A 20,359-nucleotide genomic window follows, 5' to 3' on the forward strand; every position below is an offset into this window, starting at 1 on the left:
GAGTGAAATAACAGCTTTATCTGAGGAATAATCGCCACTGCTCTATTCACCTGCTAAATGATGATGCCTGAGCTGTGTCCTCTGAGCACGTGAAATGATGTTGCCTGTGTCCTCTGAACATGTGAAAATATATGTGTATGTGTGTGTATATATATATATATATATATATGCATATATATATATAATTAGAATCATCTATACTGGAAAGATCAGAAGGCAATGGCAGAGCCTTTCAAGAATATATACTTTAATTATTTGGGTTTTAAAAATATTTTTAAATTGATTTTGCTGAGAAGTTGAATTCCCCTCAAAGACACAGAGAAAAACAAATATCCATTGTGCCTGTTTTTTCAGTATTTTGAGGAATTATATGCAGATGACCCTAAGAAGTATCAATCATATCGGATTTCACTTTACAAGCGGATGATTGTATGTAAATTCGGAGTGCATTTCTGTTGTCTCCTTTGCTACTTGTAGCCTCTATTATTGAACAGCACACTGCTGCCCGCCCCTCCTCAGGAATCTCTTCAAAAACCTTCACGAAACCTGTTTCTTCCCACAGCTGTCTCGTAGCCAGTGGTGTCACCTCTATCAGTGTCTTGCGTCCATTGTCACGTTGGATTTGTTATTAACACTAGGCTTACAGTGTGATGGAAGCAAAATGTGATTTGAAAGATAAAGTACAATCCAGGAAACACAAATGAACACTTTGAAATGTTAGCACCTGTTCCCTTTGACTCAATGGTCTACTATCTAAATCTGTGCTGTCTTAAACTGCAAAGGGAATGAGTATTTGTGTTTGTAAATACTTTTCTTCACCATAACCTGAATAATAACCATGGATATCACTGATTGACTTCTCCCCTAAGCTTCAAGTCTGCTGTTACCCATTTTCTTCTTACTTATTGATCTCTTAACTATGCCTGTGATCTGAGAATTCTGGATTAATTAGCCAGTCATCACAGACTTTTTTACCCCTTCCCCTTGAATGCACTGTTTCTTTTCTTTTCTTTTCTTTTTTTTGGGGGGCATGAAGCATTAGGAATTGCTCCCGTTTTTCTCTATAAGAAAAATTATATCACCTGTGAAATTTTACGTGTATGTTATGCCACATGCCACTCTTTATTCTTTCTCTGTGGTTATTTTTTCATCTTACCTTTTAATTCCCCAAACTTCTAAGTTATAGGACTAATTTTAGCATCTCCAAAGGGTGGGTCTCATAGAGACAGTGCTTCTCACACACAGGTGTCAAAAGCCCAGCCTAAGTTCAACCATCCTTAAAACTTCCCACAGAACTTTTTGAGCATTCATCAAAATTTATTTTGCCTCTTCCCCCTTGAAGGAAAGCATTCCACTGGAAAAGCAGTACATTTTTTGAGCATTCAATTGTTTTACCTACATGGAGTCTACTGGAAAAGACTCCCCAGGGAGCCTGCTCTCCATCACGCTGTAAAGGATCTTATGGCAGTGTGTATTTTAACATTTGGCTTTTCTGGTAGCTGTATTTCCCATGCCTGCCAGTTTTAGCCAGGTGGTGGCTCCACCAGCGAGCTTTTCTGGAGCTTTTATGTAAAACTAACAGTGCTATTCCTGTGATTTTGTGTCTGCTTTCCTTCTCTGCCTTTTCGAAGGCCCATTTTGATTTTTCTGTTATATTTCTCATTTTAATCTTTAGGATTTGATGGAGCAACTTGAAAAACAAGACAAGACTGTTCGAAAACTGAAAAAACAACTGAAAGTATTTGCCAAAAAAATTGGTGAACTAGAAGGTATTTAAACATGATTTTATAACAGTTGCCAAATCTTGATTTTATGTTTGTTATACTAGTGGTCTAACAGGTTTGCATGCAGTTATTAAGGATGGTATTAGACCAGCAAACTTGGCCTCTATAGAGTGGAAATTTCCATTGCTAGTAGGGAAAAATGTTCTTTTCATGGTAGTAGTAATTTGTGAAGAGAGAGAATTCATTCAACAAGCATCTAATGACTGTATTCTTTGTGCCAGACACTGTGCTTGGCAGTATAACAGAGGTTAAGCACATGGATTCTATAGCCAAGCTTCTTGGCTTCAACTCCCAGCTCTTTTATTAGTCCTCTGATGTCGGGCAAGTTATTGAACCTCTCTATGCCTCAGTTTCCCCACTTGTTACATGGGAATTATCATGGCATCTATCTGACAGTTTGTGAAGATGAAATAATTAATGTGTATAATGTATTTGGTGTATTTCCTGACACATAGTAAATGCTATATACAACTTCATTATTATTTTTACTGTTAACTTCTAGTATTAAGGAAACTAAGATGAGTAAAATTAAGTCTGCATCTTCAAAGAATCTAATAGAGAAAATAAGAGAAGTAAATAAGGAAAAATGAATTATGATTATAAAGAAAATTTCTTTAAGCGTTTCATGGTTTGTATATGACGATGGGAAAACACCTTGAAAAAATGATCAAATATCAGTTGTTATTATATACAAATGAATCTTGTCTTTTGGATCAGTATGCTTGTTCCTTCCCTAGGTATGTATCTAGGTGCCAGGGATATAGCAGTAAATGGAGGTAAAGCCGGGTTCTAAGCATATTCTAATAATGTTCTCGTTGTTCAAGAGATTTAGAGACCCTCTTTGGAATTGCCTTCAAACCTATGCGATTTTGACCAGAAATGATACTGTGCAGTCTGACTACCCATCTGTTCTCTTGGTGTCACTCTGCATAGTGTTTGCTTGGCTCAAAGGATGAAGAGTCCCCAACACTGGGAATGCTCAGAAGAGTCTACCATGTTAACTCTGTGTGGTTTTCCTTCTTTCAGCATTCCAGGTCTGTCCTGACTGTCCTTTCTGTTTGGTCTTCCATCTTCTCTTGCTCAAGTCCTGCTCATCCTTTGAGACCAGAGTCATATGTCACATCCCCAAGCGCAGCCTCTCCTGATCATGCAGGCAGGCTTTATGGCTCTGCCCTCTGTGTACCACGATGGCTCACATTTTTTGTGGTTTTCACAGTCATACTTTTAGCAGTTTTTCTGTTTGAATCACTGGCTTCCTCAATGGCCATGAGCTTCCTGAGCATAGGGACCACTTCTTATTTCTCCTTGTTTTCACAGCATTGAGCATAGTGTCTGACCCACGATAATCATTCCTTCAGTGTTTGTTGAACAAATAAATCAGTTCCAGAAATATTTAGAATGGCAACATAGGTGTTCACTTTGAAGAGGATAATACTCTTTGGGTATACGAATGTTGAGATATTTATTTAGAAACCATATAGATTACTTTGGAGCCATTATTTATAATCATGTAGCATTACATGATTCATATGTTACATTAAAACTTTGAGCCTCCAAATCACACACACACATGGACTGTAATGTCTGTCGACAGAACTTTAAAAAATCTTTATTTGGAAAACCTTTCTGCATTTAATTCTGCTTTAATTATATCATGAGGTGATAATTAGCAGAGTGCCTGAAAGAACTGATTTTAAGGATATTAACTAGCTGATTAGTTTTTTCAACTTCTAATGATTTCTTTGCAATACATTAGTAAAATTTCATAAATAACAAAGCCACTTATTATTTTAAGTTTTTACTCAGCTTTTTTTGTTATGTATACTTTAAATTGAGATAGGTTAGAATACCTCAAGAAGTCAGAAATTTTAAGCCATTATCAATCAGAAATCAATCTCATCAATGAAACTATCTTGCCAGCTATGTTCTCAAATCTATAAGTAGCATTTGAGAAACACTTCATAGATTAAACAAAGACATCATTTCTTCAGAAAAGTTATATTTCGAGTTAAATGATATGTATCTAAAGAATAAAACAAAATAGATGTGTGTGACTTGGACACGTGCTGAGTGCAGTGTCCCTCCCCGCCCCCCCAAATTAGAGAATAAAGGTAGCAAGCTCTTCTAATACTTTTCATATTTCCTAATCTCCCATTATACAGAAAATACAGGCAACTTTCTACAACAAAGCATCTTTTAAAAACTAAAAGTTTTCTTATATTTTTCTCTAAATATAATATACTTAAATTCTTCTGGTTTAAAATAGCAAGACTCTTGTCTCCTCCTATGGGCTACCCTTAATTAAGGAGACTTTTTTAGAAGCCAGTGTGGCTTTTTTTTTAAAACGCCAACATATATAATTTGATATAGCTAAATTGAGAGTGTTTCAAAATTTGATGTGCTTTGTGCTGTATTTTAATCCAGTAGTGGGTGTTCCATCTCAATTTTCATGGAGTCAGGGAATTTATACCGAAAAGAATTCTGGAAATCAGTTAATTATTTCATGGGAGTAAAAAACGGAGGTCCAGAAACTGTAAGTGACTGCCAAGGTCTCGGCAGTTAGTAGCCAAACTGAAACTAGAACCCAAGCTTTCCAGGAACACTTAACTCTCCTTTTGTGTCATATTTTCCAACACAACCTCTCTTCTTGTAGGAATTTATTTGACTGTCTCTATTAAGCCTGAAATCAAGATATTTCTGGTACCAAAGTGAGGAAAATTTAACTTTTAAAAAATTATGCAATTTCCTTTCCTTTTCCAGGACAAGAAGGTTCAGAATATTTTATCCCTCAAGTATAACGAATCTAGAAAATAGAAAATAGAGATCGCTTCAGGTCTTTCTAGAAGAAAGTCTGTATTAGATGAAACATTGGACCAAACAACCCCAAGATCTTTTGAGTCTTTGAAAACTGGGATGTCGTCCTGGCTTTATTCTTTGTGGCCTTATATTTTCCTGATGCTAGATAAAGCTTGACATTTTATTTTAATTAGAAGATAGCTTGCTAAATAAATCAAGTTTGTGTTGAGCTTACATCTATATATTTTATCTATGCATTTTTATAAAGACTCAAATCTCTGAGGAGAATTCAAAGGCAGAGAGAAACTTTTAATGAAAATATGGCAAATTTTGTCTCTGACATTTTTGTACAGAACCAAAAATATCTTGGTTAGAGGTTTTGCAAAAGGAAAGTGAAGCTTTCTTTTAAAACATGAAATCTAATAAAAATATTTACTGTATTTCATAAATTCTGAGATATACAAATTTTTACATTTTAACATCTCAAATTTGGTTGCGTCTTTCAAAAATTGTTGATGGGTTGTAGTTTAATTGGCAGTGTTTTTCCTTCTTCAGTGTTATATAAAATAATGGTATATCTCATCATCAATGGATGAAATCAGTAGGTTTAAAACATTCTTTTTGGATTACATAGGGTCCAAATATGTACCTTTATTGATAAACATATAATATATTGAATCTGTTTCCTCTGTTTCCTCTCTCAGAATTGTTTCTATGCCTCAAAGCATCTAGTAACACAGATGGCAGGGGTTTTACTCTTTTGTACCTTACATGCAGCATATGTATAAGCTGTGAAGCCCACTGTGTGCTGATCCTGAGTTCTTCATGGTGTTGTGTTTAAACTGACTCCAGAAGTAATTTGTGTAAAACTAAATAGCTTGAATCTCCTGTCTCCTGCATAGAGACATACAGTTTACCATGCATATGAAACACTAGATATCCCAGTCCTGACTTGTCCAATCACGATATGATCACTCTTCAGATATCATAGTGGTGATGGACGGTGGTGATTGTCAGCGCTGGTAATCCCGGTGTGTGATGCTGCAGCATGAGGTGGACGGAGTGTCACTAGGCTGGCTCCCTGCCACTTAAGCCAGAACACTGGCAGGTACTGGTGTTCTCTGTGATAACCTTGTCCTATGGAGCTGGCTTCCCAGAACTAACATAGGAAGTTGCCCAGGGTGACAGGGGAAGCTCTACTGATACCTTGTAGAATCAGCAACATTAAATTTTCTAATGCTTCTGAGCTGCATTTTGTTTGTTTGACACCAGGTTCAACTCAATCTATGCCTAAAGAGATTTCTTAACTGCCCCCTCCCTATAGATAAAAGAAGAAAAACCTGCTTATTAGCACATACTTCCACAAACACCACCATGACTCTGTGTTTCCTTTTCTTCCCTTGCATTTCTCATTTAATTCTCAATTTTGAGATGAAATTGAAGACTTTTTTTTTTAATCCTTAGCATAATCCTTCTCTAGCACCTGCCATTAACAATAGTGACCATTTTTAACATCTAAAAGGGTTGTTAACCAGTGGTTATACTTTAAATGGTTTCAACTTAAGTCATTTAGCACTTGATTACAAACAAACAAGCAAAAACCAGAATAATATTTAGGAAATCATATTAAATAGAAGTGTTTTATCTGCTCATGATTTCTTTGGGGATGAGGGGTAGTAGGAAAAAGTTAGTGCTTTGCCTTATAAGGCCTTTGTGAAAAATGATAACATTTCACATCAACTAGTGTGAACAAACACTATTCTGCCATTTATCTTGATGTGGTTTGAACTGATTGCAATTATACAGTGAAAGTAAGTGTTCTTTTTCTTTGATGACTGGATTCATAGAGCTAAATGTGACAGGGAATCTTTAATACTCTTGCTGCTTCTTCCTAGAATATTATATTTTTTCTTCTGTGATTAAAGCTTAAGTATATTTAACCATTATGATGGTACTGATTAATTAACCAAGAAGTTAAACCACTTACTTCAGGGACATTTAATCTTACTACAAAGTAAATTTTATTACCAAAAAAAAAAAAAAATGTTTTTAAATCAAGTAAGGTTCTTTGATATTGATAGTAGCCAAGCATTAGTGGATGTTAGGGTGACATCACCATATAATTTTGCCAAGTGTCCACTCAATTTTAGCAGAAAAAGGTATTTAAAGAGGGAACAAGTAAGTGGCAAATATGACAAGCTTTTGTTGTTATAGAGTTCGTTTAAAATTATTGGGCTATGGAACCCTCTTATCTTTTCTACCTGGAAAATATTTTCTTCTCCTTTTTGTTTCTCATGAAGTGGGCCAAATGGAGAACATATCCCCAGGACAGATCATTGATGAACCCATCCGTCCGGTCAATATTCCTAGGAAAGAAAAGGATTTCCAAGGAATGCTGGAATACAAGAAGGAGGATGAGCAAAAGCTTGTTAAGAACCTGATTCTGGGCAAGTATTTTCTGCATGGGATAAAAGGTCTTTCTGGTACATGCGTCGGCAGTGGGAAAGACTAGTCACTAATGTTTGAAATATTCAACGCTGGTTTCTTTAGTCATCACTGCATACTGTGCGTGATCCTTCTACAGTAGCATCCTGACCACGTCATGCTGCAGTCAACCTGCAGGGAGACTGGTCTGGAATCCACCTATCAGGATCTTTTGAGGCCCGGGCTTCTCAGCTCTGGCTGAAGATTAGATTATCTGGGGAAGCTTTTGAGAAGTATTAACGTACAGTCCCCACCACAGACTAATTACATCAAAATCTCTAGAGGGAAGAGCCTGACCATGTCTGGTATATGTTTTTCAATCTTTCAAAGGATTCTGAAGTGTAAGCCACAGTTGAACACCCACTGGTCTCAGCCACTGAACTTCCTGAATCTCATTTTTTCCTTGCTTCCTTTGACAACTAAATATGTCAAAAACAACAGTTTGGTGAAAGAGAAGAAACAAAAGAATTAGGGAAAAGATCCCAGCAATGGAAGGAGAGGACTGAACAAATGAAATGGACATGAAGGAAGCATTTCAGAGCAGCATAGGGTTAAGATCGTGTGTAAGCCCCCTGGCTCTGCAAGAAGACTCTTTAGGGGACAGTGGGAAGTGAGTAGGGAGTGCACACAGCCTGAAAGTTGTGAACTGAAAAAGGGAAAAAACCTCTCTTCTCAGCTTTTGCATAGCATTCCTCCCCGCAGGTGTGGGGTGACAGTAATGTGATTGGCAATTATACTTGATTTAATGTTCCCAGGGTTCATGGCATGAGTGCTATATATAGGTGCAGAGGCACTTAAGTTTCAGCATGATCTTTATTTAGCAAAAATGTTTAGAAGCCACTGGTTTTTAAGCATAGAGTTAACAAAGATTCATCAGTTCAATAACATTTAGTGAGCTCCTACCACATGCTAAGTATTTTCTAGGTACTGGATACTGAACGAAAATAAAGTCCCTGTTCTCATAGATCTTACTTTGGGGGATGGTGGGGAACAGAGGAAAAATAGACATATAATGGGGAAAAGGATAAAGAGTAAAGGCAAATGTATTAGTTTATATAAGACTGTCCAGAAAGTTGTCTTCAATAAGGTGATCTTTGAACAGAGATCAAAGGAGGTAAGGAGGCAAATCATCCTGATATCTGAGGAAAGAACATTCCAGGCAGAAAATAGTAAGTACATAGTCCCTGGAGTGGTAGCATGCCTGGCATATTCAACCAACAACAAGGAGATTCATTGTGAGCTGGGGAAGGGAACAGGGCCAGATCACACTGACCATAGCGAAGATTTTTTATTTTATAAATGGATGAGAAGTAACTTGGAAGATTTTCAGGACAAGAGTGACAGGATCTGACCTACATCTTTGTATAGAGTCACTCTGGTTGTTGTGTGAAAAATGTACTATTAGGGAGCAGCGGATGAATCAGGGAAACTAGTCTGGAAGCCATCACTACAGTCCAGGAGAAGAGCATAGTCTATTCTAGGATGGCCAGTAGAGTAAGTAATTGGATTCTGAATGGGTTTTCTAGGTAGAGCCAATAGGACTTATTACTGGATTAGATGTGTGGTGTGAGAAAACAATGAGTCAAAGATGCTGACTAAGCTCATGATTTGAGAAACCAGAAGTCTGGAACTGCCATTTAACTGAGAAGGGGACAGCTCCTGGGAGAGCAGGTTCCAAAGGGATCTAGTGGCTTGGTTTGGAATGGACTCAGTTCGATGTGCCTGAGCAGAGGTGTTAAGAAGGCAGTTGATACATTAAATTGGAATTCAAGGGAAAAGTCAGGGCAAGAGATATAAACTTGGGAGTTGTCATTATATAGACAACTAAGATTCATATGTCCCAACTAAGACTCAAAATTTCTCTACTTAATGAGCTATTAAAATGCTTCTTTTTTTAGTGTGACCTCTTAGCCCTGAATGATTGAATTCTTTCACAAGAACTGTGCTTTTGTATCTTACAAAACATTCCTCATGAAGACTTTCAGTGTTATATAAGATTATTTTTCCTCATTTCCTTTCAGAACTGAAGCCACGTGGTGTGGCAGTCAATTTGATTCCAGGGTTACCAGCATATATCCTGTTTATGTGTGTTCGACATGCTGACTACCTGAATGATGATCAGAAAGTAAGGTCATTGCTAACATCAACAATTAACAGCATCAAAAAAGTATTAAAGGTCAGTTCATGTTCAACAAAATTCTCATAATTAATCTTAATGATGACAGAATCTGCCCCAAGTTACTTTTCCTTCCTTAAGCTGGAGCTAAGTTACCAGATATGACACTTTGCAGTCTTCACTGGTAACTTCCACTATAGGAAGCATTCTTTCTTGCAAGTCTGTATGCCTTCTTTTATACTGGGGCTCAGGTTGAACAGTAATCAAAATTAATTTGATATAATTGTACCTAAGTGCAGAGTAAATTAAGTTTCTCCATAAATGGAAATAGTCTGCTTTGAGGTCTTAAAAGTAAATTAAAAATACTTAGTGTGATCCATATATCTAGGAAGTATGTTGCTCTAGTTAGAAAGGTATTAAATAAGTTCAATACCATATGTTTCATTCATATAAAAAGATGTCTGATAAAACATTATAATTTTTCTTCCAACTTTTCTTCCTCTTATTCTCCAACTCACCCCATAATTTTCCTTGTTACCTGAAATGCCTGGTTCCATGTGAGAAGCAACACATAGATACTAACAGAGAGGAAAGATTTGGAAACGGCAGCAGAATTATGTAATAGAGTAGAAAGCCCTACATAACTCAGTAGTCACTGAGTCACCTTGCATAATACTCCTCTTGCCTCTCTAGAAAAACAATGAACATTATACTTAGCTTTACCTCACGTGTTTTTATGAGGAGCTAAGAAAATGTTCTCCAAGCACTTTGCTTTCTGATTATCTAACTGAAGTTAGATGAGAACTTTTAGGATGGAGATAAGTAGGTAGTTAACATGCCCAGTGGATGCTTTCAAATCTAAGATGTCTTTAATGCACTATTTTTTAAATTATGGTAAAATATATATAACATAAAATTTACCGCATAACCATTTTTCAGTGCTTAGTTCTGTGCCGTTAGCATATTCACATTGTTGTGCCAACCCTATCACTGTCCACCTCCAGAACTTTTTCATACCCCTACAACTGAAGTTCTGTCCCCATTGAACACACCCTCCTTGCAGTCCCTGCTAGTGAACCTTTGACAAATGCTGGTTCTCCATCCCTGCTGTGCAGATATGCTATGCAGTTAGTTTTACGGTGGTTACTAAAACATGGGGTTTCTGAAGATTTAATGTTTAAAAATTGATGAATGTCTTCTGATATAACTCATTTCATTTTTGGTGTATTGATGCTATATTGCACTTAGTCTGCAAGTTTTACTAATTTGTAAGTCAGCTCCTGCAAAGACCACAAAACCAAAGCGTTTTCTCCCTCTCATCTTAATTGCAAGAAGACATTTCTCTAATTTAACTAATTATTATATCAAATTGTTTAAAAATTAAAAAGGGATGGGTACTAGAATATAACACCCTTTCAATACCGTTTAAAATTGATGTGAGCTTGTCTCACATCCCAGTTTTGAATTGAAGTGTATTTGCCTTGAGTCCCTGTTTTGATTTAGCAACTGGTTGTTTGACATGTGCCCCAGTCCTGATGAAGAGCTATTCAGCTTCCCCTGTCTCCTTTTCTGCACAGGACTTCCTTCATCCCGTTTCTGATTCTCTGCTCAGGAATTGTATCTTAATGTTGACCTGATTTGTAACCTAATCCGGCTTTCAGCGTTTCATAGTCTGTGATTCCCTTTTATGCTTTTAGTCCTCTCTGATCCCCTTAGTAATCCTGAAGGAAGTGAGTTGGGGTAAGCTGTGGCTTGATGAATTTTTTTCTGCTGAAAGGGACCATTAAACTGACATCAACTGAGTGACTGGGCATCCTTTTCTAATGGCAAGAAACTAGATGCCAAGCAAAGTAACAACCAACCAACAAACTCGGTTGAAATTTTCTAGCAATGATGTAAGACTTTGCAATGTGATTTATTTTTGTAATTCTTTATAATTTAACTGAGGCCTTCTGGTATCTGTTCAGTTTCCTTCAGGTTGTTATTTCCCTAAGGAAAAGTGAATTTAGCCTTTTTCTCTCTTTCAGAAAAGAGGTGATGATTTTGAAACCGTCTCCTTCTGGCTCTCTAACACATGCCGATTTTTGCACTGTTTGAAGCAGTACAGTGGAGAAGAGGTGAGAAAACCTTCATTAAAACACCAGTGTGATATACTTTGTGAACTTTTTAGGGAAAAATTGAAAAGCACAAAACGTTTAGCCATTAATTTAGAAGCCTGAGTTCAGAGGTGGCTTGGATGCTGTAGCTTTGTTTGATGTTCATTGTTTATGAAACAGTGATTTAGACAGTGACATAGTTTCTTCCCTCTGAGAGTTTGTATTTTGATGAAGCATAGCAGAAATAAAATGAGCATTTGTCGATGAATTGTTACCAGCAGTGAAACCTCTTGTCAGCATGCAGAAGTGGGCTTTTCAAGGACTGATATGAGAAATATAGAACTACTTAAAGAAATTCATCGATTTGGGCTTTCCAAATGCATGAAAGGTGATCAAGCTAAGGCATGTCTCTCTAGACTGGTCCCAAAACCTGTTTTGCTTTTATTTGTAGTGATATGTTCATCAGGTGTTTACTAGACTTCAAAACTAATATTTCAATACTGTTATCTATTAATAATTACTCTTTATTAAGGTCTGCTCAGTATATATCAGATAGTACTTACTCTGTGTTATTTAATTCTTGCAACATCTCTGTGAGGTAGGGATTATAACCCAGTTTTACAGATGAGGAAACTGAAGTTCGATGAAGTTCATCATTTTGCCCAGGTTCTCTTAGCCATAAGGAGCAGTGCTAGAATTCTAGGTCTGCTCACCTCCAAGAGCCTGTGCCCCTAACCACTGCCCTCCATACCTCCACCTTGTGCTGGGAGAGCAGCCAGAGAAGCTGAGCGGTAGCATTTTCTGGGCACCAAGAGGCTAGCAGCAGGGGACTATCCCGGCAAATGACGGAAAATATAAATATGAGTAAGACGTGCTCCCTGAGTAGGTGGGACAGACAGACTAGAATCCCCCCGAGGGGCCATTAACTGTCCTGTCAGGCCCCACTTCTGACCATGTTGTTAGGTAGTTTTAGGGAGGCACATGCTTGATTATGTGCAGAATCCATCAAACAGGCAATTGCCTTTTGTCAGGCAACGTCTGACAAAAGTACCTGCCTGTACAGTTGGCTTCCCATTTTAGCTCATACCACCAAAAGATTCCATTCTAAGCTTGGATTGAAAATCATGTATGGTTACAATGAAATATAATGAAGGGAAATTTTTTATTTATTCACCAATCTCTGTAGAAGCCAGTCTAGTTTAAGATGATGTATGCCCTTCAGGTGCAATATTTATAAATAGGAAGTTAAGAGATTAGTGCTTTAGATAATTTACTGTTTGGCAGTAAACCTGCTGCTTCATAAGTGAAAACACTCATTAATTTTTTTTTTTAAACTAAGTTCCCCCATCTTGTTTCACTGAATGCTAGCTTGCCAACTTTAGATACTATTCAAAAGCTAGTAAGAAGTGGAAGGGGAATATGATGGAAACAAACACCAGCATTTGAGAATGACTGTCTGGCATTCAAGAGCAGAGCAGACAGGAAACTCTTCAGAGGAAAGACAGCAGGAGACGTCTGATCAAACGAGGGAGTTAGAAGAGAGCTTTTATTTCACGGGTGTCAGTAACTCTGCTTTATGGCTCTAGGGCTTTATGAAACACAACACGTCTCGCCAGAATGAACACTGCCTCACCAACTTTGACCTGGCTGAGTACCGGCAGGTGCTAAGTGACTTAGCCATTCAGATCTACCAGCAGCTCGTGCGGGTGTTAGAGAACATCCTTCAGCCAATGATCGGTAAGGCGAGAGCATTGCTGACATCGAGGTCTGTCTACCTCATGTGCCCACCAGTGGCATTTGTTTCTTCATACAAAGAACATAAAGTAGTAAGACCGAGTCCTGAAATTAGCTGAGGAATCCCAGAACCCCAGCCGTGACTAACTGGGATACATCAGAATCACTGCTTCCATATGATCGAAATGGCAGTATCTAGTTAATCTCCCCACTGTGTGAGTCCTCTCCCTTAAGACCGGGTTATGCTATATACCCATCAATATACCTCATACCTTGTCCAGTTTTCAAAAATTAAAACTTTAAACTCTGGTCCAGGACACTGCTACACTGAGCCTCCTCAGGGCCCATCTAAGACTAAGGAGGCTGGGGAGAGTTTGCACTTTGCCTATTAGGCTACAGTAAAAGGGCTGCGGGGTACCACAGCAACAAGAATAGGTGTCAGACACTCCACGGTGGGTTGTTCATCTTGTGGCCCCTACGGAATTGTTAAAGACAATTTGGTTTAAAGTAGCATTTTCTCAGTGGATGAGTGACTGGGGTGTGCACGTGTGTGTGTTTCTATATATGTGTATTCAGCTAGGTGTGTGAGTCCACATACCTCTCTTTTATATGCATATGCTCACTCTGAGTGTGTATTTATGTACTATACTACCTCTATTCCTTCGGAATGGGTAGCATTCATGAAATAGGAATTAGGAGGCATATATAAATTGCAGGATGCTAGTTTTGAATGCATTGAATTAAATTTGTTTTAAGTTATCAAACTCTGTTATCTTCAGGCAAATCAGCAACACCTTCTTAAGGCTACTCCCAGCTACACTTTCTTTTCCTACCTGTGTGTTTCCCACATTTCCACAACTTCTTCATTGCCTTTAGTATTCTGTCTTCCATCATAGGCCCACAATTAACCAACTAGAAACCAAAAAGGCTGAGGAAGCCATGGGAGATAGCAGTGATTTCTTCACGGGACAACTTCAGTCATCAGTTCTTCAGTTGTCCCCTAAAGGTTGTGTTCAAAGCGACCTAGGTCAGCTACAATGTAAGAGGTGACACGGACACAGAGGTCAACTTCAGCCAATATTTTTTCTATTTTTGCCTATTTTTATTGGCTAAATAAGAAGTTTACCTCCAAGATGCCCCCCTTTAAACTGCTTTCCCCATCTCCCAGTGATGTGATAATAACCACCAGTGTTTTGTGTCATTGTCAGGTGCTATGGAAGCCACGTTTAGCACTGTGAGATGTAAATGAATAGGAGATGTAAAAACTGAATCGGGAATGGCCCCTGCTGTCAAGGCGCTGTCAGTCCAAGCGGTGGTCATCCCACAACCATCCTCGAGGGGGCATAAGCCAAACACTGTGAGGGCACAGTGGAGGGAGCAGCAGTGCCCCAGATTCGAGAAAACTGAGTTCTGGGAGGCTGAGGCTAACCCCGGGGCCTCTCTGCCACTGTGGAAAGTTCAGGGCAAGGAATGGCCCAGTTCTCCAGCCCCACACGACCATCCCCTCTCAAGGCTTCTCCACAACCACCGCCCAATCTCCTCTTGTACTTGCTACTTAATTTGTTTGCCTGTGGGGTTTAGATATCCCTGGAGAATATCTTATCTTCTCCCTAACTGCTACATCTTTCTCAAAAACCCTCCCAAGATATCACACACTTGTGTTGTTATAAGGTTGCTGCTTCCTATTTTTGAAAATACACCATTACGATTTCTTAGTTTCATGGTAAATTTTCGCATTTAAGAATTATTCCTTCATTGAAGTTTAAAATCTGGAAGCCCTCTTTTTGGGAAGTTCCTTCTCCCTCTGTTTTGATACTCAGATGATCTTCCTCAATTGAATGTGTGAGAGCATGTGTGAGCATGCGTGTATGCACGTGGAACACGCATCTTCTCTTCTAACACTTGAACTACTCCCGCAGTCTCTGGCATGCTGGAGCATGAAACCATTCAGGGCGTGTCTGGGGTGAAGCCCACAGGGCTAAGAAAGCGAACCTCCAGCATCGCTGACGAGGGCACCTATACACTGGACTCCATCCTCCGGCAGCTCAACTCCTTCCATTCAGTCATGTGTCAGCACGGCATGGACCCTGAACTGATCAAGCAGGTGGTCAAACAGATGTTCTACATTGTTGGGGCCATCACCCTGAACAACCTCCTTCTGCGGAAGGACATGTGCTCCTGGAGTAAAGGCATGCAGATCAGGTGAGCGAACACCAAAGCTGATGGCTTGTTTGAGGTCAGTGCACCCAATGTCTGCTACCGCCAGCCGGGCAGCACGGGAGGACCGGACATGGAGCTGCTTTCTCTTGGCTGGCTGGGCTTCTCCACTTTCATTCATTACCGCTCCTGACTGTGCCTTTCAGTAGGCTCTACCCACCACTAGTTGGGAACCCCGCTCCACTGTGACGCTAATTTGTTTGAGGGAATGGAGAGAAGATGATGCAAAATTCTTACAGTTGAGATAGCTGCTTCCTCGCCGTTTGCATGTGTTTTAATTGTACATAACAAAATAGCTAATTCTTTATAATGAAGATTTCTGATGCTTGACTTCTCTTAGAAAGTTATTTTGAGGGGCGCCTGGGTGGCGCAGTCGGTTAAGCGTCCGACTTCAGCCAGGTCACGATCTCACGGTCTGTGAGTTCGAGCCCCGCGTCAGGCTCTGGGCTGATGGCTCGGAGCCTGGAGCCTGTTTCCGATTCTGTGTCTCCCTCTCTCTGCCCCTCCCCCGTTCATGCTCTGTCTCTCTCTGTCCCAAAAATAAATAAAAAACGTTGAAAAAAAAAATTAAAAAAAAAAAAAAAAGAAAGTTATTTTGACAAAACACCTTTTTGTACCATGGTAACAAGAACGTGTCTAATAGATCTGTTACTAACTTCAAATATGCCCCTCATCTCTTAAGAAAATGTGCACTCAGTTTTATGCCCAACTACTCCACCACATAACCTCATACTCATAATAGAATTGATTTTTTTTTTGCAAATCATTTATTTTAAAATAGAATATTTGCCAAGAGAGGAAAAAAGGATTTCTCTTACAAAAGTTAATCTCAGGAAACCTTGGCATTCTTTTCAAATTTTCTATTCTGACGCACAGCCATTGTAGTTAATGTTAGAAAGATAATGCCTCCCACTCAAGTAGTAGGATTTATTTCTCTGTAAGCTTTGTTTATACACGTGAAGCACCATCGTAATAACATGCGGTCTCCTATTTGCCTGATTGTGCAGTGCTGCTCATGCGTCCCTTTAGCATTTTAGTATGAAAACCACTGTCACTTGGTTGACCACCTCTTGTAACCTTGGCGTCTGTGCAGTTTCCATGTCTCTCTCCATATTTGGAGTCTTCGTCTCTTCCAGCGGCCCCCACTTACCCTGCTGTCCTTCCATCCCTGAGCTTCCTCAGGCCACTACCCTATCACCCAGGCTCTTCCCTAAACAGAGCTGGAGCACAAGGTCTGTGTGGAAGGATCTTGTTTTTCTTGACTAACTTGGAATTTAACCTGTAATAAAGAGGAATGGATACTCAGAGGTTATTGATTCTACCCTCTGAAATTGTAAGATAAGCTAGAAAGTGTTTTCCGGTCAGCTGTTTAATAAGGACACAGCCATATTGTGTGTTCTATTTTGTCTTTCAGCAAGTCATATTTCATAACTTTTGCTGTAATGGCTATATTTCTACCTTCCATTGAAGTTAATTATATTCTCTAGTCACTTACTCTTATATAATTATGATTATAAACCTTATGGCTATAATAAAATTTTAAGCACTGGTAAGATTTAAGAAAATTGAACATAAATACTGGCTGTCATTTTAACTGAAATTCCTGACAAAGCCATACATAAAAAATTAAGACATTTATGATAACATTCGGTAAATTTGCATTCTCTCCCTCTCTCTTTTTTTGGCACAGGTACAATGTCAGTCAACTGGAAGAGTGGCTGCGTGACAAGAATCTGATGAACAGTGGGGCTAAAGAAACCCTGGAACCTCTCATTCAGGCTGCGCAGCTTTTGCAAGTGAAAAAGAAGACAGATGATGACGCAGAAGCCATCTGTTCCATGTGCAGTGCTTTAACTACTGCCCAGGTAAAACACTTTGCCCTGCTGTGCGGTAAGGTAGCACTCCTCACGGGTGCTGCTCAGGGAAGTGAGGAGGTCTCCTAGCCATTGCTCTGGTCTCTAAGCTGACTTCATATGTGTCAGAGAAGACATATACCTATACAGGTCTTAAAGGAGACTTTACTAGCAACTCAGTCATCCACAGTCAACATTTAATAAATATTTATTTATTTTTTAATGTTTATTTATTTATTCTGAGGGAGAGAGAGAGAGAATCCCAAGCAGGCTTCACACTGTCAGCACAGAGCCCGACACAGGGCTCATGAACCGTGAGATCATGACCTAAGTCAAAAATCAAGAGTTGATGCTTAACTGACTGAGCCACCCAGGCGCCTCTCAGTAAATATTTATTCAGTGTGTATAGTGTTCTGCATAATGTCCCAGGCACTGGGATACAACCAAGAACAAAACAATGTCCCTGCTCTCATGGGGTGTACATTCTCTGCATTCTATGGAACCTGTATTCCAAAAAGTAATTTTCCATACTATTTGATAATTGAATGATATTTTAGACTTCTCTATTTTAAGACAGATTATTCTTATTCCTTTATTTCAATAAATGACTAATTGAGCTCCTATCTTGAGGCACCATACCTGTTGCTGGGGGAGATGCTTCAAAAAATAAGAAACAATCCTTGGCTAAAAAGAATTTCCAGTTTAGTAGACAAGGCAGATGTACCTAACTGATTCTACTATAAGAGGTTCTAGCAAGTTCTACAGTAAGATGTCTAAAGGAAGTGCCGAGGGGCAGTCACTGTGTTCGAGGAAGGCTCCATTAAGCTGGGTATTGAATTTAAGGAAGTGAGAAGGACATTTGAGGACAGTGGCAACAGCACGAGGCAAGAAATAGGCATAAACCTTACCCATTTTTCTTTTGCCAGTTATTTCTATGCTGACTCTTGGGCTTTCTTAATGTTCTTTACGCATCTCATAACATAGACATCTTCACAAACTATACATAGAATATGTATAGAAAGCAGCTAGATGGAAACTAGGGACACTGTTAAAAGTTGCCATTTGGGTAGACTGGGAAGATTGAGTGAGACACTTTTCCTTTTCATGTTGTGTTCTTTTGTATAGTTTGATTGTTTTTCCAGATTTATATTTCTTCTTAAAAGTACAGATAATACATTAATACATTCTTATTTTAAAAATTTCACATAGTAAAGGTAAATGTGCCCTTTAGACTAGCTCCCTCTTCCCTCATCCCAACCCAGCCCTGAGTAGAATTATAAACTGTATGCACAGATCCTTTTAGTTTCCCAGATTATCAGCACCCAGTGTGTATTTGGTTATATGCTGAAAACTTTGATCATTTCATTTCTCGCAGATTGTCAAAGTGTTGAATTTGTATACTCCAGTTAATGAGTTTGAAGAAAGAGTCTCTGTAGCATTTATTCGTACTATACAGGTAAGATCTCCCAGGCTTTCTTTTCCTTTGATTCACCAACACAGTCTTTTGAATGGAAATTTACAGTTTATTGAAGGAAAGTGTGGTTTTGTTATTGTATTATCTCATTCTGACAGTGCATTAACTTTTGGTAACAGATTATTAGAAAAAATGCAGTGATTTTAAAACAAATATAAACATTCTTTAGCAGTTGAAGACTTTTTGGTAGATTTTTGGTGGGAAAAAAATATTTGTAGATTCAAAGAACTGATGTTCTGTTTTTTGTTTTTAAATCTCAGATGCGTTTACGAGACAGGAAAGACTCTCCTCAGCTGCTCATGGATGCTAAACACATCTTTCCTGTCACCTTTCCTTTTAACCCATCCTCCCTCGCACTAGAAACCATCCAAATTCCAGCCAGCCTGGGCCTGGGATTCATATCACGGGTCTGAAAGTGATGTGATGTCAAGGCAAACAGTGACAGTAAATTTCTTGCCTGAAATAAGAACCCGTTATTTCCAGTGAGCTACTGAAAATATGCTCTAAAGAGAAAGTACTGAGTATCTTTCAAACAAGAGGTTATTAACTGGAAATCTCCCTAAATACTTTCATCACCTTGGAGAGACAGATAGGCTTCTTTGTACTGTGTTACCTTTAATTCATAGCAACACTCACCCTTGATCAGTTAGGTATCCTGAGTTACATGCAAGTAAATGGCAGACAGAAGGGGGAAGAGTGTCTCCAGCTGCCAGCATTTATTTTCAATCCTTAGCACTGCATCCTAATGGTATGGTAAAAATGTAAATTCCAGCTATGAGCTGTTGTTAGGAAGGCACCAACAAAGAACCTCCTCTGTGTGAACCAGAAGAATTGAAAGAAAAATTGCCATTGAGTATATATCATATCAGTTCAGGAATCAATTATGTTGATATTGTCAAACTGGATCAAAGAAATAAACTGGCAATATGTAAAGTAATTGGTCAAGTAACTTCCTTATATGTGTCACTCTGATATAGAGATATTAAGAGAATGTTGGTTTGCCATATAGCATAGAAGTCCATTTGTACTGTAGTTTACTGAGCATTTTAAATTGCTGCTACATACTGTATACTTTAACATGTAAGCGATATTCTTATTAGGCACTACAACAGTAAGCTTCTCTTTTATCAACTCTGTTTACAATTCAATCAGACCATTTTAACTGGATTATGTGCAAATATATACAGATTCCCCTGCACGAGTAGCGGACACTGGGAAGTCATGTAGTAATATGACAAAATGTTTGACATTTAGGGATAGGATTAGACAAAGTGGCTATTGTTGATGTCGTTATTTATTCAGAATGTATTACATTGATGTGCTCATTAATTTTCCCTGGGTGGATATCACATCAGGGTACAGTGTTCTGTGAAGTGACTTATTTTTAGTTCCCAGATCAGATTCCTGCACTGCATATTTTCAACCCAGCCAGGTTTTCTTTCTTCTTAATTTATTAAGAATTAATCTCAGTCACTATCTAGAGAAGAGTGTCAGCATAGTCATGGTTCGGGTCTTGAAACCTTGATTATCCTATAAATTATGCAAAACAAGGTATATAATAAATACTATGATTCCATTTTTTTAGGCTTTGCAACTTCTATAAATGTTCTCAGTACCACTAGATACTTTAAAGAGCATCATACTAGAAATACTTTAAGACTTATATAAGAAGACTGCTGAATTTTAGAGGATTTGTTTCAGTAAGAGCCAGATCCTATAAGTTTCATTCTGAAATTCTAATTAAACATATTCTCAGTTTTTCCTGGACATCCTATACAGTAAATCTTTCAGGTTGTGCAAAAGCA

General features: G+C 38.5%; 1 protein-coding gene across 5 annotated transcripts in view; it reads left to right on the plus strand.

The window, feature by feature from the left end:
* Window positions 1–19,491, plus strand: part of MYO5A (myosin VA) — a 188,904-nt gene extending 169,413 nt beyond the window's left edge. For 3 of the 5 annotated variants that reach the window (XM_047075091.1, XM_047075094.1, XM_047075092.1), the window contains 10 exons: window positions 355–429; window positions 1,676–1,769; window positions 6,881–7,027; window positions 9,086–9,240; window positions 11,208–11,297; window positions 12,863–13,013; window positions 14,930–15,212; window positions 16,918–17,092; window positions 18,456–18,536; window positions 18,815–19,491. In XM_047075091.1, the coding sequence (XP_046931047.1) occupies window positions 355–429; window positions 1,676–1,769; window positions 6,881–7,027; window positions 9,086–9,240; window positions 11,208–11,297; window positions 12,863–13,013; window positions 14,930–15,212; window positions 16,918–17,092; window positions 18,456–18,536; window positions 18,815–18,967 (1,404 nt within the window). In that variant the 3' untranslated portion in view covers window positions 18,968–19,491. The remainder of the gene's footprint in view (window positions 1–354; window positions 430–1,675; window positions 1,770–6,880; window positions 7,028–9,085; window positions 9,241–11,207; window positions 11,298–12,862; window positions 13,014–14,929; window positions 15,213–16,917; window positions 17,093–18,455; window positions 18,537–18,814) is intronic. The other 2 variants (XM_047075093.1, XM_047075095.1) reach the window with 1 other exon arrangement.
* The last annotated feature ends 868 nt before the right edge of the window (window positions 19,492–20,359 follow it).

This window comes from Lynx rufus, unplaced genomic scaffold (assembly GCF_022079265.1).
Source record: "Lynx rufus isolate CCGP_SWC_20201006 ecotype Redwood Valley unplaced genomic scaffold, mLynRuf1.p SCAF_13, whole genome shotgun sequence".
NCBI classification, from domain to species: Eukaryota; Metazoa; Chordata; class Mammalia; order Carnivora; family Felidae; genus Lynx; species Lynx rufus.